Below are 25,744 nucleotides of genomic sequence, written 5' to 3'. Positions count from 1 at the left end.
TTTAAAATTTACTCTAATATTTATCCGAGAAAATCATTCAACAATAAAGCGTGAATTAAATGCAACACACGTAATAAATAATTGACAAGAAAAAAATAACCCTTGACCAGGACTCGAACTCGTATTGCAAAACACAACACGCTCCGAAAAATGGTGCCGCTAACCACTACACCAAATTACCGATTGGAGATTGACCCGCCTAGTAGACCGGATATCCTGGCCACAAATTCTCTAACACAACCTTACCAAGCGAATTCTAGCAACTACGCTGCTTAATTTCCATATTTGCATGGACGTTGGTAAGCTCTGCCAAACAAAACAAGTCTTTTTCTGTACCAATTTAAAAGTTTTATGAATCATATCTTGTTTAATCTGACAGTGAAGTTGCGAGTGTGGAACTTCGATAGCTGCACGAGGCATCCATGTTGCCTCGTAACTTCCAGTTAGGCTGGTAACTGCAAGAAGAAGCACCAGTAAAGATAATCGCCACCAGAGTTCCAGTTACGAGCTAACTGTACATTGAAAAACAGAAATTTTCACTAACTTCCAGTTACGTGCTAACATGAACCTTAACTGAACATTGAAAAAACGGCCCTATCTTGTTGGTATTGTCTTGAGTTTTTACTGCATTGTCAGGAAATGGGCGTGACATCATACACAATGCTACAAAACGGCTAGTAATCATTCATAAAGAGCATGTAGAGTTAATTTACTTCAAGCGATGGTATTGCGTTTCTGCAGAACAACAACGCCAACTCGGCAGCTTCATTCGCACTTTGTTACTTCCTCTTTGCTTTAACTTCTGACAGGGTCAGATTAGGGGAGCAAAGAGGCGATCACTCCCCCCACATCTAGGTGTAAAATTTAATCGTTATGTCTAAAAAGGTGATCGCTCTTTTTGGCGCCTGAAAAAAGACAATCGCCATGTCTAAAATTAAGTGATTTCCTGCCATTAAGGTCTAACACTAAGTTGTCGCTCTAGTTGAGGTCTAAAATAAAGTGATCGCCCATCTTGCCGTCTAAAATTAATAGGGGTGTGCGGGATCCCGAAAAGTCGGTACTGGAATCGGGGGAAAAAAATTCCCGTCCCAATCCCGACTTCGGGAAATGATTTCCCGACCTCTCGGGACCTCGAGCGATCGGGAAATTGAAGATAGTAATTTTTAAAAGTGGTCAATTCTCGATGTTTTCTGAGTTGTCTCACACTTCTCGGAAATTGTTAGTTTTTATTCCAGAATGCAAAAAACAATCATTAAGAGAAAATGATGTGTAGAATTCGAGATTTTCGCAGTGTCAGGGAATTGCGAATTTTTCCGGTCCAGACCATCGGGATTTATAAAAAAAATCCCATCCCGAAAAAAAATTCCGTCCCGCAGTCAAACTAAAAATTAACGGCGGCAGCTAAAAAAAGAATGTTCCATCCGTCCCCCCCCCTTCTTCCCCCCCTCAAGAGAGGAAGGATGTTAATCTGCTACTGGACGAAACGTTGCCGATCTTGTCGTCATACACGTAATTCTCATTTTCATGATGTCGCAAATGGGCGTATTGTTTAATATAAATGAACATTTCATTTAGATTCATTGCTTCTGTTCGCTATTCTTTATGGCTTCATCCATTTCCCAGGACCTTCGTATAGCTTCATATCTTGCAGTAAAATTCCCTGAACGGCATGGTTAAGTATACCGGAAATTCTGAATTCAACAGAAACATCCGTACCTCGCCTTAAGCTGTTTCGAATCAGCCCCATTAAACTTGCACAGTTAAATATGGATGGCACTCGCATCGCACCCAGAATCCTTTATGAAACATTGCTCTTTATGGCCACGTTGTGAAACCCCCATTACCTTTCTCTGGCAACACTGCCACAGATAGCAATGCAATACGTGACCTGCAACTGTGCTCTGCATATAAGGGCGTTGGAAGATGATATCTCCTTTAACAAATGACCCTTAATGGCCCACGAGGAAATAAATAATTGGACATCTGAATTATTTCTGGCCCCAGATAGAGCTATTGTGCCGAAGGGATTTGAGGTTTATGAGCAAAATTGCGTAGCAGCTGTAACAGATGGGATTTAAAGTGCAGTCTTCGGGTGGCAAGAAGAAAACTTTGCAGTAGTTTGTGGGGTTGTCTTTCACTTCCATGGTACTTAGAAATTTCACGAGTGTCGGTTTCTTCGGTTGCTTTCCAGTACTGTGTTGTCTGGCTAGTCACCCCCCCCCCCGGTCCCTCCCCTACGTGTACATTTGGTTAATTTCTAAAGGTAACCTGAGTTTCATTTAGATATTTTCTAAATGTAACCTGAGCTTCATTTAGTCACTTTCTAGAGGTAATCTGAGTTTCATTTAGTCACTTTCTAGAGTCGTTTTCACGTTCAGAAAGACACAATGGGCTCTTATGGGCAATGCTTTTCTTATGGGAAATACGAGCGCGCTGTTGTAAAATTTCTAGATTTACAAATTTAGCTTAAGTAAAATCGGTCTCACCAAGGGGCTTTTTTACATGACCTATGTTTGGACACTTAGTCTGGAGACCGAAGTCCCCTTCCTAGGTGTCGGGCCCATCTAACGGTTTGATTCCAGGGTACGTGTGACCGGATCGGTTTTTACCCCCGACGAATAGCCGACTCGTGCATAAAGTGACGTTGAATAATAATAATAATAATAATAATCAATAATAATAATAATTGATGTTAGCCAGCAGAAATGCTTTGCTGACTTAACGTTGAACTAAAATATAAATACCACCAGTTATGAGGATAAGTGTACTATTTGTATGAACACAAATCATAGTCAAATCATAAATAACAAAAATGTATATTATATAACACACAAAAATAGACAGATTACACAACCCCTCACTATCATTCAAGCATTCACACACTCTCTCATACCGCAGGGGAATAATTACATTAAGATAAATACATTGGCCCTTTTTTAGACACCATGCAATATTTAGTTTTTTCTTATGAATATTAAACTGCGCCCGAAGACGTTAATTGGCTTAGAATTAAAGATACTAAACTTTCATCTGCGCGTGCTCATTACATTCTGCCAACGGGCATGACACGTAAACTTTTTATTCTTGCAATTTACCAAAACATTTAAACAATTATTGTTTAAATTATTACTAATGCGCCTTGGAACTTCAGTAACATTAGGCAGGGCACGCAACTCGTGCAACATAGATATCAACTGCAAGGCATACATGTTTACAAAAAAATGAAGACACTTATGTATGAATATATATTAAAAATAGCACGCAGTTAATTTACTTCCTCACTTAGCAAACTTGAGGGATGATTTCTGCAATAGATACACGATTTATGCAGTTTTAATCAAATATTACCGAGTAAAGCATATAAGGTGACATAAACAAAAAATATTACTCAACAGTTCGGCGCAGAGCGTGGAAAAACAACAGTATGCTGTGAATCGATCTTCCTAATTAGCAATTGTTTTGAAATTTAGATTATGTTGGCAAGAAATAAATATAATCAATACCTTCGCGACTTTTAACTTTAAATACTGGCATCCTTTCGTCCGACGGCCGATCTTTGGAGGCTTGGGTAGATGATCACTCACACATATAAAAGTTAACAGTAGTATACTATACCATCTCGACGTTCTAGACGTTCCAGCGACGTTTACCGTAGTCCTCTAAACGGCGGCGGGACGTCGATCCGCGGTCCTCTTTGCAACACTAAAGCCCCTATCACACGGAACTAGATTTCTAGTTGGAATACCCTAGTTGGCGATGAACTGACTTTCTGGGTAGTAATCATGGCCGCCTGGCTGACTGCTTGACTGGTTTTGAGGAATAGGACATGTTCTAATTGCTACTAACTTCTTCGACTAGATTCTGTGGAACAGCCAATCAGAGCAAAGTTTGGCCATGTGAAGATATTCTGTGAGTTTGTAAAGTAGCCTATTTTTGTCTGTGGCTTCCGAGTGCATACAACACGAAAGGCATGCTTACAATTGAAAAACCTAAAATATTCTTCCATACGTGTATAGTAAACGTTGTAAAGTATGTATTTTATCAGTGCCGTTCTTCTCTACCTAAAACCATTTAATGCGATGCGATGTTCCTCTCGGTTGGATAGTTATCGTATTTTAAAAGTGTGAAGTGATACGTTGTTTACATCTCGCGCGGCCGCCATTATGGGAACGAAAGACTATCGACAAGTACGGTATAACAAGTACCGTGTGAGGCGAAAACTAGCAAATGGGTAACCAGTCCAGCGTCAACTAGAGCATTCCAACTAGAAATCCAGTTCCGTGTGATAGGGGCTTAACACTTCCCCACGCTACTTCTTTGTAGCGGCACTTCGCAATCTTCTTGGACACACCTTCCTTCTAAGCTTCTACATCACGGCGATCATCTTGTCGGCCTCGTAATGGAGCGATTAATTGCTTCGCATCGTCTCTCTCTCTCTTTCTGGGGGGACGGCGAAAAATGGGCGAAGTTCCTTTACCGGGGGTACTCGTGGATTCTCGCTGCTAATCTCACGCGGGACGTCGGCGTCGTCTCAAGACGCAGTAGGTGTCGCTTCATTATCTCAATCTCTCTTCTAGACGGTAGATCTAAGTGTGGGCTGGTGTCGCTTCATCTTCCAATTTCTCTCTCTCTCTCTCCGTAGAATTCTTGTCGGGCGTCGGCGTCTCGACTGGCGGCTCTCGGCGGTATCATTTCAGGGCTTCTAATCGGGCTGTGGGCGTCGTTTGTGGCGATGTGTCGTTTGTGGCTTTTGTAGCGCTTGTGGCGGCGTTTTAGTAGTGTGGCGTCGCGACGCTGAGCGATGATCTGCTGCGTTGTCGGCTTCATGCAGGCAGGCTAGGAAGACCCCAGGCCCTCCTTCTCTCGTGATTAGCCCGCCATTGTGGTATTAATGTTCCTCGTCACAAAACGAATAACGCGAATCCAGTGCACAGGTCACTAATTAACACTGCGTATTCGTACAACTAGTCACTGTCACTCACTCACGCAGGATAAAATACACGGCGCGGTAGAAAAAAGACAATGTCCCGAATCTTTACTCCGACTGTCGCAGAGGTGTTGTCGGTTCGAAAACTGGCGGTAGACTGTACGTGTTTGTTCGTTCTGCCACTATATAAAGACAGCTTGAAACTTCGAATACAACGGACTGACTTTTAGGCGCGGGAATCTGGAGTTACGACGTTGGTGGTCAAGCGTCCATTTTTTGCCTGGTCCAGCTTCTTCAAGCACACGTGTTGCGTTAGAATGGGGTGAAAAGAATAGTTCTACCCTCATCCGGTACGTAACATGTTACTCCAGTAATTGGCCTCCCACGTTGACTTTCCTGTCGCCAAATGCACAAAAGTCGCTCAAAAACAGTGAAAGATTTATCACAGCACATTGTTGGTCCCGAGCTCCTACGCCCGAAAGGGGGAAAAGTTGACAAAAGCAGAAAAACACAAAAGGTTCAGAAACGTGGTGTTTTTCTACCGAAGCTTCAAGCGGATACGAAGTTACAGAAAAATATAAACTAACGAAAACCTAGGATAAAAAAAAGTAGGTGACAAAAACTGTTTGTCATATCGGTACCTGCAGTTTTGCAGGAAATTTTGTAGAGAATACGATGTTGAACACAAAAAACTGGTAACTTGCTTACATAATTTTAGATAAATTAAAAACGCAAATTTTCTGTGAAAACGCAATTTTTACATTGTTTTCATTCCTAACGTTGAAACATGCCGTAAAATTGAAGCATTCATTATTAAAAAAATTGACACTGTTTTTTAATTGTCGTAGGTGATGGTGGTACTCAGAATTTATCAATACTTTAAAGCATATTTGCATTAAAAAATATTCAAATAAAGTATGTGGAGATTTTTTATATTCGTGCAGTAGAAAATGTAGTCGCTGGCCATTTCTTGTCCTGTAATTCCAAGTAAAAACTTCCAGCGACAAAGTTGTGGAGAAAATAATGAAATTATTTTTTATAACCACTCAAAGGTTCCCAGAAATATTACTTCCATGCATTTGGAGTTTCTTTTTAACCCGAACCGCGCACGAAGTAAGGAGACGTTGTCTGGCCATCTTGAGCTGACACCGCAGCATTCCGGCTATCACCACCAAGTTTTCGAGTTGTTATTTTATTTCCATTCAGTAAAAATATGAACTTCATGCAGTTTGTTATAATAGAATTGAAATTACTTAAATTTAATAATTGACAATTATTTCCAATGCTGCTGTTGTGAGCAACATTAGTGCTGTCGCAAATACACGTTGTTTTTGTTTACATTACGGTCGACATTAATACTGAAATGAAGATCACCTTTCAGTTTCCAACGTACACATAAATTCATAGACACCATATTAACCTTTGAAAGGCTTTCCAACACGTGACAAAATATGGGGCTTCAAGATAGAAGTATGACATGCCTTGCTTGAGTCATTCACGTCTTATCAGTTCACGTGGGCCATAACTCATTTGTTTGTTTGGGTTGCAACTTGAATCTAACCCATGTGCCAGGTTCTCCTTACTTGAGTGAGAGATCTGCTTTGGTCTGTTTAGACTTTTTCCCTCTCTCGAAAAAGTGTTTTTAGTTGTGTGAGCGCTCAGTGATTTATACTTTTTAAGTCATTTCTGAAGTGTCATATTCGTGCATTACACTCGCGTGTGTAGTGATCGCAATGGATCATAGTAAAAAGGATAACTGTAACGTTCACAGTATAATATTAATATTAATAATTACATATTATTATCATTATATATACAAAATACGTAACACCTTCATTGTGAAGGAAGGTCATCATTTCCCGGCGACATGAGCTAGCGCTGTATTGGCAACACTGTGCGGTTTCTCCATAAGCGCCGTTGTGTCTTCTGAACGTGAAAACGACTAACCTGAGTTACATTTAGTCACTTTCTAGAGGTAACCTGAGTTACATTTAGTCACTTTCTAGAGATAACCTGAGTTGCATTTAGTTACTTTCTAGAGGTAACATGAGTTACATTTAGTCACTTTCTAGAGGTAACATGAGTTACATTTAGTCACTTTCTAGAGGTAACCTGAGTTACATTTAGTCACTTTCTAGAGGTAACCTGAGTTACATTTAGTCACTTTCTAGAGGTAACCTGAGTTACATTTAGTCACTTTCTAGAGGTAAAATGAGTTACATTTAGTCACTTTCTAGAGGTAACCTGAGTTACTTTTAGTCACTTTCCAGAGGTAACCTGAGTTAATTTAGGGTACTTTCTAGAGGTAACTTGATATATTAGTCACTTTCTAAAGGTAATATTATAGTTACTTTGTTGATTGATTAATTAATTTGGTTTATTTTACTTCGCCAGTTTATTTTACTTTCGCCAGTTGTGAAGATGAGAATGAATGGTGATAAGATGAAATGGATGTAGGGACACACATGGACAGAACACAACACAAACCCCAGAGAGAGTTATGCTGGCTGTAAGTTGAGACGCCAGAACCTAGTTAGTTTTCAAAATGCAGTCCAGGGTGTGTAACTGAAGTTGACATTTGGGTGTCTTCATAAAGAATCACCCCTTACACTCCTATAGTTACTTTGTAAAGGTAACTTAAGTTATTTGATACTCTCTGAAGGTGATTTGAGAGTTACAGTTAAGAGATACTGTCTTATGGTAACCGTTAGTTTATTCTACGATAAGATATAACTCCTGGAACGTGTTGAATGCATAAACTGCAAACTGTTTGTTCCTTTTTTTCGTCTTTATTGATAACTATCTCCAATTACCATTAATTTTCATTCAATGACAATAAGCGTCCTGTGCGACGAAATTCAGTATCAGTTAGATATCTGCCACCACTGGCGTACGCAGAAGGGGACTGATTGGGTTATAGCCTTCTCCGAAATTTTGTGAATCAGCATTTCCAAATAGAAACAGTGAAGAACTCGAGAATAACCAGAGGGGTAAATGCAAACCTTCCTTTACAAAGTAACTATAGGAGTGTAAAAGGGTGACCCTTTGTGAGACACCCAAATGTCAACTTCAGTTCCACACGCTGGACTGCATTTTGAAAACTAACTAGGTTCTGGCGTCTCAACTTACAGCCAGCATAATTCTTAGACCCCCCCCCCCCCCCGATTGCCACTTCTGAGAGTAGAAAGCTCTAAATATACGAAACATCTTATTGTGTATTTAAGTCCCCCTAGAAAGCAGGGGGATGGGCTATGTACTATCAACCTTTAGAATTCCAGCCCCTCCCGAAAAATCATGCGTACGCCAGTGTCTGCTACATAAAGCATTTGTGAGATGTGTAAAAAAAACTTGGATAGTTTGTCGTTCTATCAGCATCAGAGTTACCACTGTTAGCTCATCGTTTATATGTGGTAAATTTCTAAAATGTTTCACAGTTTTGTGATTCACACTGTATAGAAAGAGCAGGTAGATATCCGTTTAGAATGTCTGAAAACGTCGAATTGTAAAGTAACCTTGCTTTAGGTGATTTTTTTCAATGTCGGACACTAAGTTTCGGTCTCATCTCGGTTTTACAGAGGTCTGTCTCGTTCTCGGTCTCGTCTCGACAAATTTCGAAGGGTCTGATCCAGTGGCGGCGATTGGGTTCCAAAACTAGGGGGGGCAAGGTGGGAAAACGGGGGGGAGCAAAGACAATTTACTTCTTCATGGTAGATAAGGTTTCGCCTAGTTCTGGGGGCAAAAGTGTGTGGGGGGGAACTGCTCCCCCCTAATCGCCGCTACTGGCCTGATCTCGTTCTCATCTCGATTCTTTACCACGCCCATTTTGACATAATCCTACTAGTAATCCATTTGAAAATACCTGGAGCCTTGGAAAACTCGGGGAATTTAATTTGGCAAAATGGAAAACCTGATTTCACTGACATTACTGTGAAGGGTAACGAAAAAGGGATATCACAGCCAAGGACGTATTAAGGGAGGGAGACTTACCAAGTACTAGAATTAAATAATCAATATATAATTGTTTAGCATGTGTTATATAATCTATGGTTATTCATTTCCGCTGAACTCATTGGAAGGCAAGGAATTTGGCTCATACGGCTTTGAAGGGCACTTCCAAAGATTTATGCACACTACTACTTACGATGATATGCATCAAATGTTAATCTGGACCTTTACTTTTCGTCAATTATAATAGGCATTTAAAAGTGATCACCGTAGAATCATTTTTGCCTATTTCAATTAGATCTAACTCTTTTTTTTTTGTTACTCAATTCAATAAATAAATATTCAATTATTTATCTATCTGATAATTTCCTTGCGAGGGCAATTGCTTATATATAAATTTTGGCGGTCTCAATTGCATTGTAAGGTATATATTAATGAATACATGTTGTTATATATATATGTTCTTTTACCATCTTTTTACCTATCCATTTAATAATAACACAATATTTGTTAATTTACATATGTGATTAATATTTATTATTATTATTATTATTATTATTATTATTGCCGGACCCCATGGCCGACTAGTTAGCTCATCGCGCTGCGACGCTAGGGGTCCCGGGTTCGAATCCCGGTCGTGCATGATTGTTTGTAAATGTCCATTTCATCCTCATCCCATGGAAGGCAATGGCAAACCACCATGGGTTCACCTTGTCCAGTGACCTTCCGGCCAAAAGACCTGCCTTCAGGCAGACAACTCTTCTTCATCATTATTATTATTGAGACATTTTGTCGGAACCCCCCCAGAAATGTATTTCTCGATACGAGCCTGGGCCGGACCCTGTGGCTGAGTGGTTAGCACATCGCGCTACGACGCCAAGGGTCCCAGGTTCGAATCCCGCTCGGGCTTGGTTGTTTGTGAACATTCATCAATTTCATCACTCATCCCCATCTTCGCAAATTAGCCAAGAGGCACAAAACGCGAAGTAAAATAAACTAAATCAATCAATGAATCAATCGATACGAGCATGATCACAGCGAGCAGACGGTACAAACATAGCTGTAGACTAAAACAGTACAGCAGGAAGCCAAAACATGTTGATCCACAGCAAGAAAAATATTCCCCCAGACGTGGCAATCTCACGTCAAGTCTCTCAATCCTAACCTCTTCCACGTCGCAGTTAAATGCAAACAAAAACAAGAAAAAAGCACTTCTCTCCCCACTCGCTTTCTCTGAAAATAAATATCCTGCTTTTCTTCAGGGTGCACACGCGAAGTCAGATCAAGCGTTCCAACAACTTGTTTAGCTCCTACTGGTATAGCTGGTCTATCAACGCTGCCACAACGTTAACTGTATGTGTGAACAAATTAGGTGAACACGATGATGATATGCCGGTCGTCATAGAGATGATAAATCGCACTAGTTGTTGTTACATCTGTCAAATCAATTTTTTAAGCTACTAATACAATTAATTTACAACTACATATGTTGGCGCAGGCTGATAGAGTGTTCGTCTTGGATATATTATTATGCCTAATATTTTTGAAGACTCAAGTGTTCCATATTTTATCACCAGGTTTAACAGGCTCGACAATATTTTGTAAAGCTTGATTTATCCACTTTATGCTCATGACAGGCTAATCGGAACTGGATGTACAGTGGGATCCATAAGTATTACCGTGCAAATTGTCCTTCACCATGTTCGTGCACTTTATTTGACCCAATAGAAGCTTCAAGAATTAAAATAAAATTCAAAACAAGCTGTTGACAACTTCTGCACCAGCATACATAAAAATCCATTGCTTAAAAACACACAGGCTATAAGAGAAAAATAATGAAAATAGTCATGGACTATTTGCAAGGTAATACTCATGGATCCCACTGTACAGTTTAAATTTGGACCCATCACTGTGCAATATGAGAACCTGAAACCCCCTGAGAGAATAGGTTTTTGTTTTTGTTTATTAACTTTGCTCCTCATATGCGCTACAGTCCAGTTTAACCGAATTTGATGGCTATGGTGCTTCGAATGAACGAAAATTCGGTGAAACCGGAATAAAGGTTTTTTGATATACGTACAGTACAGTGGGATCCATGAGTATTGCCGTGCAAATCGTCCATCACCATGTTCGTACACTTTATTTGACCCAATAAGAACTTCAAGAATTGAAAGAAAACTTACAACAAGCTGTTGACAACTTCTGCACCAGCATACATAAAAATCCATCGCTTAAAAACACATAGGATTTGCACGGTAATACTCATGGATCCCACTGTACGTACATTTTATTACGTACAGTGTTTTGATATACAGTAAAGTACAGTGGCGGCGATTGGGTTGGAAAACTGCGGGGCAAGGACGGTTTACTCTCCCTTGGTAGATAAAGTTTAGCATAGTGCGGTGGCAAAAAGTAGGGGTGCAACTGCCCCCCTCGCTCCCCCTAATCGCCGCCACTGGTACAGTATTTTGATATACAGTACATATGTATTTCAGCGTGTAGGCATAAATAAAAAGCTTACAATAATACGTAGTCATTTAACTCAAGAACATGAATTACTGTAACATTAAGGCTCTCGTACAAAAAAGCCGTACGACTAAAACAATAAAGTTTAATTCTGCTTGTGAAAAAAAATGATATACAGGGTGTCCACAAATTATCTTTACAACTTCAAATCTAAATAACTAAATAATGTAACGAGGTATCTCAGTTCTGTTGCCTTCATGTAAAAGAGAAACTCTCAAAGTTTTGTTTACTGTTTTCTCAGGTACATTGAGTAAGTGGGGAAGATGTGAGGTCACATTTCCACAAAATGACTACTCCACAGGAGAAGGCACAGTGTGTTTCCTTTTCTCATAAATGATTGAATAGGCATAACTGTCGAAATTGGGGGGGTCTGAGAATCCTCACGAGGTTCGAGAAATCGACCGCCAAAGCCCAAAGGTTCATGTGTGGTGTGGTCTTATGCACAATTAAATCATTGGCCCCTTTAATATCCTACGGGCAACAAGGGGGCACACATAGAGATGCATTGAGGTGGTAAAAATACTTTGAGAGTTTATCTTTTAAATGAAAGAAACAGAACTGAGATACCTTGTTCCATTATTTAGTTATTTAGATTTGAAGTTGTAAAGATAATTTATGGACACCCTGTATTATAAACTATCTGTTAGACCAAAACAAAGACAAAAGTGCTCCGTCGGTGCTCCCGCGTAAAACACGGTCGCGTATGAGTAACGGCAATGGAAGGAATTATGATAACGGCATACAATGATAACCATCTATTCCAGTCAGGGGTTCTGGGTTCGAATCCCGACCTGGGCATGGGTGTTCTTTGTGAGTGTTCCCTCATCAGTTCCATATATCACTCATCCTCAAAGCCGCGTTTAACCATTTACTCCAGCCCTGCAACATTATTTTTGGAAAATTATACTCTACTAATATGGATGTTAACTTGGTTCCTGGTTATAGTACGATATATTGTTTATAAAACAGTGCAAGCGTATGCTAGAATTGATTCTCGGTGAGGTGAATTTCGCCCCTCCCAACTGTAACTGCTGGATCCGCTAATGTATTGGCGGCACATGAATTTGGTATTTAGAGGTACGGACTGAAGCTGGGAGCTTATTGTTATTACTAGACCTCGGATTTTTAGGTTCTAAAAAGTGTGCATTTAGGGACCTAAAATAGGCTGTAAAAACCCTAAAATAAGTTCTAAAAATCCTAAAATAGGTCCTAAAAATCTTAAGTTAGGTTCGAAAAATCCCGAAGTAGTTTTAAATAAACTTAAAATAATTCAAAATTCCTGAGAAATGCTGATTAGGTATAGTCACCGGCAATGAAAATCTGACATCTATATCGTGAAATACCCACTTTCTTGTGTAACGTTATGTGTGTTGCCTAACCCTGCGGCGATGGCAGAACTTACCATTGGAAATTTGCTATTAAAATTCACTTCTAATTAATTACTAGCATATAAGAGCTTACCTGTAAACCAAGCTTGTTCCTGGAACTTTAAACAGTTCTGCCTTTAACGCCTCATAACATGTACTGTATAATTGAAACTGTCAATCACCAGGGCACTAAGCACATACCCCTGAATGTATGCAGGTGGAGGTTGGGCATCTTCAGTGGTTTCCCCGTCTTTCTGTAACTAATTAAATCTTCGTTCTCTTCTGATTTACCCTATTTTCTTCTCTTTTCCCTGAATGTCTTCTCTTTTATCATTGTTGCTTCTCTTCTGTTTCTCGTCTTTGCTTCTCTTGTGTATCTTATCCTCGCTGCTCTGATGTATCTTATCTTCGCTTCACTTCTGTTTCCCATATTTGCTTCTCTTCTCTTTCCTATCTTCTGTTTCTCCGCTTCTTTTCTGTTTCTCATGTTTCCTTCCCTTCGGGTTTCTCATTTTTGCTTCTCTTCTGTTTCTATTCTTTGCTTTTGTTTTCATTTCTGGTTTCTGGATACTATAGTAAAATAAGTTCACCCCTTCGAGCTAGATTTATCTTTGGTTTCAAAGAGCAGGGTGGTATTTGTAAGGAGATATTATATATATATATATATATATATATATATATATATATATATATATATGAATTCTTTTTTGGGCAGTACGCAACAGTACACAGTACCGGTACCTTTGTTTAGCCGAGAGTAACATTTTATTTTAATATAAGAAACTGTATGTGTAATTACATGGATGTGCTATCATATCAGAACATAACATAATATTTTAAGTAGTTCTTATGAACACAATAACTAAATAACAGTAACAAACCAACTTGATGAGTAGCTACCAGAACCTTCAGTAAAAAACTATGTGTGTGTATTTATGTATATAATTTATAGTATCACAATGCTTTAAAATTGTTACTGAAATTTCCCTCCAACTGAGATTTTTTTTTTCAAATAATGAGCCTCTGTTACTTTCTATCACCTTAGAAGTGTATTTTAGTACTAAGATGGAAAACAATAATAAAACCAAACTATTTTTTTCTCTTTCAGATGACGTCATGGATGACGTGGGTTATGCTCTTGCTGTTCGAGACGTGGCCGACCTTTTGTATGCACAGTATGCTGTCATCACAGGTGAGACTGAAGATTTGTTGATATTTTTAATTATTTTTTTTTAATGGGAGATAGCGCTTTTCTGCTACCTTTGGGTAATCGTGAGATGAGAATGAGTGATGATATAATGAAATTGATGAAGGACATACAAGGAACACCCATGCCGGGCTTCAAATCCGGGACCTCTGGCGGGTGATAGCGCTTGTAATCCTTTCTTTAAGCTCTTAATTTTCTTAGCGTACACGTTGGCCTTTACGTGCCCCCAACAAGAAAAAATCCAGGGGTGTTAGGTCTGGTGACCATGGTGATCATTCGCCTATGTGACCTGACTTTTACCTCACCCTGTAGTCTCTAACTTTACATGCCATTTGTAAAGTAACACAACCAAGTATGTTTCGTTCTGCTTAATACTTCCTCCAGTTTTGAATTTATCAAGGTAATGCAAAGTACATGTATGTCTGTCTGGTCATAAGGAACAACAATCGATATTAAGTGACCAGGCGTGGGAAGATTCAAGATGTAGCTACAGTCCAGCAGAATTAACTTGACAGAAATGGCCGCTCGGTGAGTGATGCAACTGCGCTCGAATTGGCTAGAGCGGGGGACTTCCCGCTGTAACGGGCCAACGGTAACTCTACAAACTCTACTCTAGAGTTTCCGTTGGCCCGTTACAGCGGGAAGTCCCCCGCTCTAGCCAATTCGAGCGCAGTTGCATCACTCACCGAGCGGCCATTTCTGTCAAGTTAATTCTGCTGGACTGTAGTGGAGAGTGTTAGAAGAAGTGGCCGTCGCAGTGGTAGCGTCGTCGCCTTGTAATCAAGGGGTCTCGAGTTCGGTACCCGGTGGAGGCACATAGTGGTTCGGATCCCACTTTAATCTGTAGGTCCAGTCCCGATTAGCCTTACTGTGCATAAAGTGGACTTAAAATACCAACTAAAAAAAAAAGAAGTGAGCTGGATCGGAACACAATGAGAGAGGAGTGGTGGAAGATCAGAAGAAGGTAGAGAGGCTTGTCTTCTATGACGACTCATCCAGAGTCTGTAAAAGATGAATGATGAAGATGATGACAACTTTACTGCCACGCGTGAGACCCTGGTTCAATTCCCGGCGTTCGTGATCTAAGGTCGGAATTTTTCCGGCCTTGTCCCCGCATAAAGCGTCTCTGGGGCTCACCCAGCCTCAAACCAATGGGTACTTGGGGGAAACCCTGAAGGGAAAATGCGGCCGGAACTTGGTGCTGATCACATCACCTCCAAAATGACCGAGATTGAGAATGTGTGCGGCCCTACCCCCAAATCCCCTAAATGTGCCTTCATGCATGAAGTGCGCAGTGCTATATGCACGGGGAACTTTACCTTTTACCTATAATAAAATTATATAAATGCAAGTGTTGCATTATAATGTGTTAAAACAGATAATTGTTGTTGTTGTTATTATTATTATTATTACAAACTAATGATAATATGAAACTATTATTTGTTTCCAATTTTAACAATTATTATATCCTTGGGGAGACTTGTATAGTCATACCAGATGAGAAATTATCTAGCACATCTGCTTTTCTTCATTTTTTTCATATTTTACATACTTCTCTTTTGTTATAAACATTTAGAAACGATGTTAAAGAAAAATCTTTCATTGGAGAGAATTTTGCATGGGTTTTGACATGGGTTCGAGTCCTCCTGGATTCAGTCTCTGGGTTCTCGGCCTATGTATTGGACAGGTGAAAACCCACCATCGTGAGGAAATTTGGGAGCTACGAGTGAGTAGTGAGTGTAACCCAGTCTGGGAAATCTCCTATAATGGGTGAGGGTTTGACGTGCTGACCCCACGTCACCCCATTACTGGTTGAAGATCTCCACACCTCTAGAGTCGTTTTCACGTTCAGAAGACACAATGGGCTCTTATGGGCAATGCTTTTCTTATGGGAAATACGAGCGCGCTGTTGTCAAATTTCTGGATTTACAAATTTAGTTTAAGTAAAATCGGTACCTGCAGTTTTGCAGGAAATTTTGTAGAGAATACGATGGTGAACACAAAAAAATGGTAACTTGCTTACATAATTTTAGATAAATTAAAAACGCAAATTTTCTGTGAAAACACAATTTTTACATTGTTTTCATTCCTAACGTTGAAACATGCCGTAAAATTGAAGCTTTCATTATGAAAAAAATTGACACTGTTTTTTAATTGTCATAGGTGACGGTGGTACTCAGAATTTATCAATACTTTAAAGCATATTTGCATTAAAAAATATTCAAATAAAGTATGTGGAGATTTTTTATATTCGTGCAGTAGAAAATGTCGTCGCTGGCCATTTTTTTGTTCTGTAATTCCAAGTAAAAACTTCCAGCGACAAAGTTGTGGAGAAAATAATGAAATTATTTTTTATAACCACTCAAAGGTTCCCAGAAATATTACTTCCATGCATTTGGAGTTTCTTTTTAACCCGAACCGCGCGCGAAGTAAGGAGACGTTGTCTGGCCATCTTGAGCTGACTCACCGCAGCATTCCGGCTATCACCACAAAGTTTTCCAGTTGTTATTTTATTTCCATTCAGTAAAAATATGAACTTCATGCAGTTTGTTATAATAGAATTGAAATTACTTAAATTTAATAATTGACAATTATTTCCAATGCTGCTGTTGTGATCAACATTAGTGTTGTCGCAAATACACGTTGTTTTCGTTTACATTACTGTCGACATTAATACTGAAATGAAGATCGCCTTTCAGTTTCCAACGTACACATAAATTCATAGACACCATATTAACCTTTGAAAGGCTTTCCAACACGTGACAAAATATGGGGCTTCAAGATAGAAATATGACATGCCTTGCTTGAGTCATTCGCGTCTTATCAGTTCACCTGGGCCATAACTCATTTGTTTGTTTGGGTTGCAACTTGAATCTAACCCATGTGCCAGGGTCCCCTTACTTGAGTGAGAGAGATCTGCTTTGGTCTGTTTAGACTTTTTCCCTCTCCCGAAAAAGTGTTTTCAGTTGTGTGAGCTCTCAGTGATTTTTACTTTTTTAAGTGATTTCTGAAGTGTCATATTCGTGCATTACACTCGCGTGTGTAGTGATCGCAATGGATCATAGTAAAAAGGGTAACTGCAACGTTCACAGTATAATATTAATGTTAATAATTACATATAATTATCATTATATATACAAAATACGTAACACCTTCATTGTGAAGGAAGGTCATCATTTCCCGGCGACATGAGCTAGCGCCGTATTGACAACACTGTGCGGTTTCTCCATAAGCGCCGTTGTCTCTTCTGAACGTGAAAACGACTCTAGGTAGGATTGTTGGAGGAAGACTGGCAGTCGGGAGATAGGCCAAGGCCCTTCGAGGGCTGGCACGCCATGGGTTATTATTAAGTATTAGCCTAAGAAAACATGAATGCTGACTTGTTCTTGCATTTTATACCAAATGAGCTAACATATTTATTTCTTTGATTATTCTGCTAGGGTAGAAGTTCATTCAACTTCAAATTCTGTATATCAGATATCAAAATGTGACTCCTCTTCCCTGGTTACACCCATGTAAACAATTCTTCTAAATTCCTTTGGTATGTAATATATGCTTCTCCTAAATGCACCTCCTTAATAATATACTATACATATAAATAAAGTAAAGGAATTATTATAATTATTAAAAAAGAAGAAAATATCAAATGAACATCTATATACACAATATTTACACCAAGATATGAACTTGTTGATGTGAGTATTATTTTATTCAGTTCACTACATGTACCTGTGAATGTGTCAAATTTTACAGTTTTTGAAAGTTCATTCACTGTGTCCTGCATTCGCACTGCAGGCAAAAACTTATGTATATTGACTCTTGATTTTTGTGTGTAGAATAGTTTTCTTTGTCTCACACTGTGAGGGCCTACGTTTGTAATAACTTGGAGCACTGACAGTCATGTTTAATCAATTGCTGTAGGAAAATGTTGTTGGTGACAACTCTTCTGTTAAATATGGTGTCCAGTAATGTTTTGTAGTCTTTTTTTGTGATAATATTATACAAATCCCTCAGTTCAGGATCATTGTGCATAATTAATGTGAAACGTTTGTCAGTGTAATTTACAAGTGGATCATTTTTGCAGGTGGTAAATCGCGAGATGGGTGTCCAATCATCACTTTTCCAGATCGAGGGAACTTCTATAACCTAAGTGATGAGGATTATCGCAAATTAATTATTTATCTTACCTCCGTGCCATCGTAAGTATTACTTTTTCACTTAGTACTTGTCATTTCATACGACAATGGTAGAATATTCTATTGACAAATTACAAATCTTTTAGATGTTGCTGTTTCATATCATATAAAGCAACTTAAGTTTGATGTTTAATTAAATCTCTTACTTCATGCAGCCAAGGGTATAGGAAACCATCAGGGGTGTGCAGGATCCTGCAATATCTATATTGGAATAATAAAAAAATACCATCCTAATTCTGGCTTGAGGAAATTATTTTCCAATTAATACGTATTCTCAAAAATATTTAAAAATACAAAATTTCTTGTACTTACATTTAGGTGAGTATCTATTTTTTTACGAATGACGTTTCAGTATTTCAGAAAGCCTAAAAAAGAACCTGAGGAAGGGAACAGTAGTTTCCCGAAACGTCATTCGGAAAAAAAATAGATACCTAAACGAAAGTACAAGAAATTTTGTATTTTTAAATATTTTTGAGAATACGTATTAATCTGAAGAAGTGAGTAATTCACACAACCATAAGTTATGAATTTTATTTTCCAATTTTTTTTAATTCCTAATTTTTCGGGACTCAAACAACTAGGAAATGTCTTAAAAGTTTTCACCACCGTAAGTGTGGGAGATGTCACGTAAATGGCAGTTTTCATTCCAGAAATGCAAAAATAATCAAAGTGAAATTTTGTCTAAAATTTGAGATATTCAATGTGCCGGGAAATCCTGAACATTTCATGTCCCCAGTGTCTGAATTTTCCTTTCTTTCCATCCCGCCCACAAAAAAAAATCTCATCCTGCACACTCCTAGAAATCAAACAAATAAAGTTTTTGCTTGCTACGATAATGTTACATTAGCAGTTATAAGGTTACAAACAAAGCACAATTAATAAATAATTTCAACCAACTTTAGCATGTTATCAGCTGGAACAGGTTTTAGAAAGTTAACCCCTCATAATCAATCTGACTTTTGGCATTTTGATGATTAACCGAAAAATGAACATGAAAATTCAATACTAGACTTCAAGGTATATGCAAATTGAATAATGTGTAAAAATATTAACTTTGTGTGATATTATTCAGTTATAGTGATGATTGTGTAATATGCACAATTATGACAAAGTTTTAGGTGTAAATTCCCTATGCTTGCTTTAGAAACATGGGCAGTTAGTCAATTAGTCCATAACATAACATAAAATGTTGCAAAGCTAGTGTTCAAGTTTTTAATCTAATCGTGGGATATCTATTTAGGCATGTTTTATTTTTCATAAGTTTTTAAATTTGTTTTAACTTCTTAATAGTATAAACCAGGATGTATGATATTGACTTATTTTTTAAATTGTTGATAATTTTACTATGATTTGTACATGGTTCTTTTAAAAGAATTTTAAAAAAAACTTCCAGAGCAATGGGGACTACATTATTTAAAAATGTGAAGGATTGATTCATGTTATGGGACTTTAGACACAGTAATCTATTAATATACACACAAAAAGCAGGTATGTGGATACATCATCACTTTTTGTGTGTATATTAATGAAGCATTGATTTATTCAGTTTTTTTAACAATTTTTCCATTTCATATCTGATTGATAAGTTTTTGCTTATGATTATTGAGAATTTTTATATCCGTATTATAATAATTACATTTTGGATAGAAAATCGTAAAAATATTTCTTGTGAAAACGAAATCATTTGTGAAGTATTATTTAATAATATCAGGAGGAAGATTTACAAGAGCAATTGGTTTCCTTATAATACAGTTATGCGACCAAATTATATTTGCTTTTCTTACTGCTATTTTTTTTTTATCCAGAATGAAAACATTGATATATACATCACTAAAAGAAACTTTCTAAAATTATTCACAAATGTAGCTAGCTGCCTTATTGTACAATACAGTTCTTCTTTCAGCGAATAGGTTTTAACATAATGAATTTTTTTTTTTTACTTAATTGCATTTTATTTTAGTTCATTGTCACTGTGTTTTCACTACCACTATTTTGACATCAACATTACATGAACTACTAGTAGTATATTTACACCATATTATGTTGGTGTATAAATAGAAACTATACTATCAACCTGAAATTCATCTACATATACGTGAGAATTTATTAAAACATAAGTGTTGGAATTTTTCATAATTAAAAAAAAATATTGAAATTTCAATTTTTCATTTTTAAGTAATTCAATGCTTTATTTATGATTAATGTAATTAAGTTTTGACAAGAAAACATTAAGGAAACATATAACATTGCTCATCATATATTTTTTAAAACTGTCATTGTTAACTCTCATCTTAAGTCTGTGTATTAATGTCAGCTGATTGATATATTCTCTGTAAATACAACAATAATTTTGTGACTTTACCATTAGAATGATAAGGTGCTTTGTATGAAAGTTAAATCGAAACTAAAAGTATTGGAATGGGTTACGGTATATTTTGCATGATTTAGAATAAAGTAATCTAAGTTATATGCATAGCAATGGATGCATTTTTTACAAGAAGAGGCAGATTTGCTCAATCAGTCCCTCTGACTCATATTTTCTTTCTTTGTCTTGTGCATCTTCATAGTTTTCCATACAGGTAATCAACATTTTACAGATGCATGCATCATATGTAGTGTCTGGCTTAATTTATAGCTGCAGTTTGCAATATAGAATATGCTTTTTACCTTGTTTCTTACACCATGGCTTAAGTTTTGTTTAGTTTTAGACACTTTTCCAGTAAAATATTTGCTTCTGTTGTACCCATGCTTCCTGCAGTAGGGAGAGGCATACTGCATATTTAATTTTTGTTAATAAACTTACATTAGATCAAGCTATCAAAGTGAGTATTTTGTCAAAAGTAGATTCCTGGTGAGCTTTTGAAGTAGACATATGTCAAAAGCCATTGAAATATTGGATATTTTAGAATAGTATGAAATATAGAGCATAGCATCAAATTGCTAGAACAAATTTATGCACATACTTTTTAATGTAATGTCCCACAATGTGCCCGTGTGATCTAAGGCATCAGGCTACGGGACCTGCACTGTTTTGAGTCTCCTGGGGGTTGGGGGGGGGGGGGAAGCATAACAATTCTTCTCGTGAGATCTCGGCCTGTGTATGCCACCGGTGGCCACCCACCATTATCAGGACATTGAGGAGCTATGGATGAGTAGCGTAACCTGGTCATAGAAACCTACAACAATGGCTGGGGGGTTATTTGTGCTGACCACACATCACCTCATAACTGATTGGATGATATCCCATCTCTGCTCAGGCATGTGGGAATGAGTCCGGCAGTCAGTAGTTAGGCACTGGCCCTTACGGACTGTTGCACCACAAGTCTCCTGATTATAAGAGCAATGTACACACTCAAACTGATTAGGAGAACAATGTACGGTAACAGTTCGTTACATCGGAGACACTTTCAAATTTACAGGAGAAACTACTTACGGAAATCAGTTTCTGTAGCATTGTCGAAGTTCTTCGAGGTATTTTCTTTCATCTTTCAATCTATTTCAGCCGGAAATCAATTCCTGTTGCTTCAATCTAAGCGAAAACATAACCACGCTGTTTTTTAACTATGTTTGCCTAACCTAACTGAACCTAACCTAACCTTCTGTGAATGGTCCTTGGGGCTATCCGGTAATGGTTTTGGGGGCTATTTGTGGATAGTTATACAATCCCAAATGATTTTTGGGACTATGCGTGAATGGTTTTTGTGAGTGTCTGTGAATGGTTTGTGGGGCTCGCACCATGACGTGCGTTCTGTAACACTTCGAGAAATGGCTTATTTTAGTGTAAAAATTGTTTCTAATTGTTTGAAAACCTTAATGGCACCTTCAAATATGTTCCGCAATACACAATTGGTAAGTACGAACCATACGAAACACAAAATATCCGATTTTAAAGTGTCTCCGATATAACAAACTGATACCCAATGTACATACTCAAAATGTCGAAAATAAACACCATTTTAATCCGACTGGTAACCCCAAGAACACCCCTTTGAAAAATAATCAGTTGGATAGAGTTTAATTTTTCTTGAGCAACGTCTGACAAATCATGTTATTAAAATATGACTGGAGAAGAAATATTAACTTCCAGTTGAATTTGAATGTAAAACTTAAGAGACAGACTAAAAAATATTAAGAGAGAGAGAAGAAAAGTTTTAGGAAGCAAGAGGAAAGAGTAGATAGAGTACAGGAGATATAAAGGAAGAGAGAAAATGAAAAGCAGAAAGGGAAATAAAAAGCTAGTGAAAATGAACATGACACAGGATTGAGTTGGTGTTTTAAGTCCACTTTATGCACAGTAAGACTAATCGGGACTGAACCTACAGTTTAAAGTGGGATCCGAACCACTATGTGCCTCCACCGGGCATCCAACCCGGGATTCCTTGATTACAAGGCAACAATGCTACCACTGCACCATCAGCAAGGCCCCCCACATGAGACAGGAGAAAGGAGAAAAAATGTGTAGGTGCCTATGTGTGTGTATGTCCGTGCATAAGGGCTGAGTCTACACCAGTTCCAATATATTGGCATTGTGTAGAATTTTTTCACTGATAACTAAGCAATACTTTTCTGAAGTTTTGGTATTTTTGGGTGGGGGAGGTACTATAAAATGCCTCACAACACTTCAACGGAGTGTAATTATTCCAAAAATTATGCAAAATTTAAAGTTTATTTAATTTATTTTGCACCAGTACAGAAGGTTGTTCGCTTTATATCTGACAATTTTTGACGGGTTCTCACCTTAAGATATACCGCGCCATCATTACCGATCATGTTCTATTGGACCCCCAGCATTGTGGACTATCGCCCGGCATCGCAGTTTCCATTGCAGCAAGCTCCGGCGCAGGACAGGCATGGGAATTCTGTCCCACTCCTCCCTGCAAGCTTTCCATAGACCATTCCAGGGTGCGTGGGCGGCGATGTTGAAGATGTCGTTTCAACAGTCCAAATGCGCAAAAATCCATTGAACTGGCATCTTGGCTTTTCACAGGAATGTCTTCAAACAGAATGACACAAATTCCTAATTCCTCTGCCATTTCCTGATAAAAACGTAGTGATGTTCTGTCAGTATGACTCGAAGCCTTGTCCATATGGATCATCACCTGGTTCACATCCATTCCATACAATTGTGGGATGTCTCTCTGATAGATAGGTGTCAGAATGGAGTCTTGGAAGTATCTGGCATTCACCTTCACGTTTTTGTCCACCTTGCATATCATCAACTTACCCTCATATCCGAATCCCGTCACAACCATAAAGCCACGAGGGAAACTTTCCCTGCAGTGACGAACAAAGTTGCTGCACCCCTTGCCGTCAATGTCATGGTATGTAATCACCCAAATGTGACCACCAGCAGTGAGATGGACATATGATTCATCCATTCTGACAACTTTCTTCCATTTGGAACCCGCCAGGTACTTTTCATACAGTTTCCTGCAGTTCGTCTTACGTTCGGCAATGTGATGCTTTAGAAGGTGGTGTACACAGGCCTTCCACACACACACTTCAACCTGAGGGACTTGCGAATTGTTTTGTTCACAGTTGACGGTGCGAGGTGAAATCTGTGGGCCATATCACATTGAGTCGGGGGATTTTCTTGGCACGCCAATCGACGGATCCCCCTTAGCACTACGGGTGACACTTTGCTTGCAGCCCTTCTCCTGGTGGGTTTCGTGGGTGAATGTTTCGCAAGGAGAGCCTATTGTGTGTAACGGGCCACAATAGCTTTCGCAGTAGTCACCCTGAGTGTTAACCCATTCTCCCGACACTGTTTCACAATGTGTACGTATGAAAACTTAGCATGGAAAGGGGCCATTACATAACCCTCCCAATACCGGTTGATTTTCGGCGCCATTTGATAACATTCACTACCAACACTCACGCACCTACAAGGTCAGACACAACACTGCTCCCACCAGCAGACCCATAGTTCCAGCATGATACGCCAGGTGGCAGCACCGAATCAAAAATGGTTGGATATAAAGCGAACAACCTCTGTATTATGTGAAAAAAAGGATTTTGTGATTACATAACATTATTTTAATGTTCCAATGTAATTCTTGAATATTTCACTTCATAAATTGATGCATATAATTCAGTGGAATGCTTAGATATTAATATTAATCTTTTGTGAACAATTTTTATTTGTTACAATTTTAGAGCATCAGCATTGGTATCAGAAGGAATCTATAAGAGTATCGACATTTGTATTGAGTGGTATCAGCTCAGCTCAGCTCTTAACACACACACACATGACACACACATTATAAAAATATACATTTTTTAATCTCGGTGGCTGAGCGAATTGCTTTATCAAATCACAATCTGTCTATGAATAGTTCTAGTTTTGAGTCCAGCCTGGGCATGGATGTTCCTTCATTAATTTCATCTAATCATCATTCCTCACAATTAGCTTCAAGAGGCAGAAAAGTGACATAAAATAACAAAACACAATACAATGATATTTTTAATCACTGTACAAAAGGTTAGTCTTTTAATTTGGCTCTTTAAAAAAAAAAAAAAAATTTTTACAGCTAAAAGTTTGCTGGGTTTGTACAACAGTACACATCATTGAATTTTAAATCAGCTTTGTTACAATACTTTTTATTTTATTACCATTGCATAGACCTTCAAAATATAAGATGAAATGTTAAAACAGTGGCGCAGTAGTTAATATTTTGCAAGAATCGAGCTTGGGTTTAGTAATTAGCAGTGTTTGGAAGTAACAGTTACCTTTTTTTTAGGAATTTGTAAACTATTTACTTTTAAAACTAAGTAGCTGTAACTATAACAGCAAGTTACTTTTTGAAATAGAAATAACATTATTGACTGTTACTTTTACGCTTACCTTTAAACATTTAAAATTGTTAACTCAAAAATTTGAAACTTTGGGTAAGTTTGGTGACTGTTTCAAACTATGTGCCTTATCTGGATGCCAAGTTGAAAGTATTATTGTGAAATCGCCTAGGGCAAGGGAGCTAGGTTATGTTGCAAGCTAAATTTAGAACATACACACTTTACTGTATTGAAATACTCCCCTCTTGAATTTTTAGATTTTTTTCTAAGGGAGGGGGAAATATGATGGCTGATTCCTTGCTCTATCATTTTGTATTTCTTGTTATATAAATATATGAAGACTAAAATTATACCATAAAACAAATAAAATCATATATTTACGAGGGTGAGTCAACATTTATCTACACTTTTCACCATAACTTTCTTTAGGTGGCCCCACTGATGCTGATAAGTGGTACTCTTGTGGTTAGGTGGCCCAGGTTTCATATTAATCGCTCCATTTTTCTTTCTTTCATAACAGAGTAAACATGGCTGTGCTGCTGGTAGTGTGCACCAAGGGAAAACTGAGATCAGTGATCTGAAGCTTGTCGTGGACGATTTTGCACACAGAACCACAGAATTTTCGAAAGGGGAGGGGGTTATGTACACTTTTTTTAGTAGTCTGTTCTCATTTTGCCATCTTATCTTGCCTTTTTGTTTAAGAGTACTAGGCCAAAGGGGAGGGGTTATAACCCCAACCAACCCCCCCCCCCCTCAGGCATGCCACTGATGACCAATTTGCCAA

General features: G+C 38.2%; 1 protein-coding gene across 4 annotated transcripts in view; it reads left to right on the top strand.

The window, feature by feature from the left end:
- The window catches only part of LOC145981962 (guanine nucleotide exchange factor DBS-like), a 531,521-nt gene that overhangs the window by 441,078 nt on the left and 64,699 nt on the right, over positions 1-25,744 (top strand). For all 4 annotated transcript variants that reach the window (XM_083115466.1, XM_083115465.1, XM_083115468.1 and 1 more), the window contains 2 exons: positions 13,874-13,957; positions 18,057-18,171. In XM_083115466.1, the coding sequence (XP_082971592.1) occupies positions 13,874-13,957; positions 18,057-18,171 (199 nt within the window). The remainder of the gene's footprint in view (positions 1-13,873; positions 13,958-18,056; positions 18,172-25,744) is intronic.

The sequence above is a fragment of the Lepisma saccharinum genome, chromosome 30 (assembly GCF_977018435.1).
Source record: "Lepisma saccharinum chromosome 30, izLepSacc3.1, whole genome shotgun sequence".
In the NCBI taxonomy this organism is placed as follows: domain Eukaryota; kingdom Metazoa; phylum Arthropoda; class Insecta; order Zygentoma; family Lepismatidae; genus Lepisma; species Lepisma saccharinum.
Note: the sequence above shows the minus strand (reverse complement) of the source record. Positions and strands in the feature narration are given on the sequence as shown.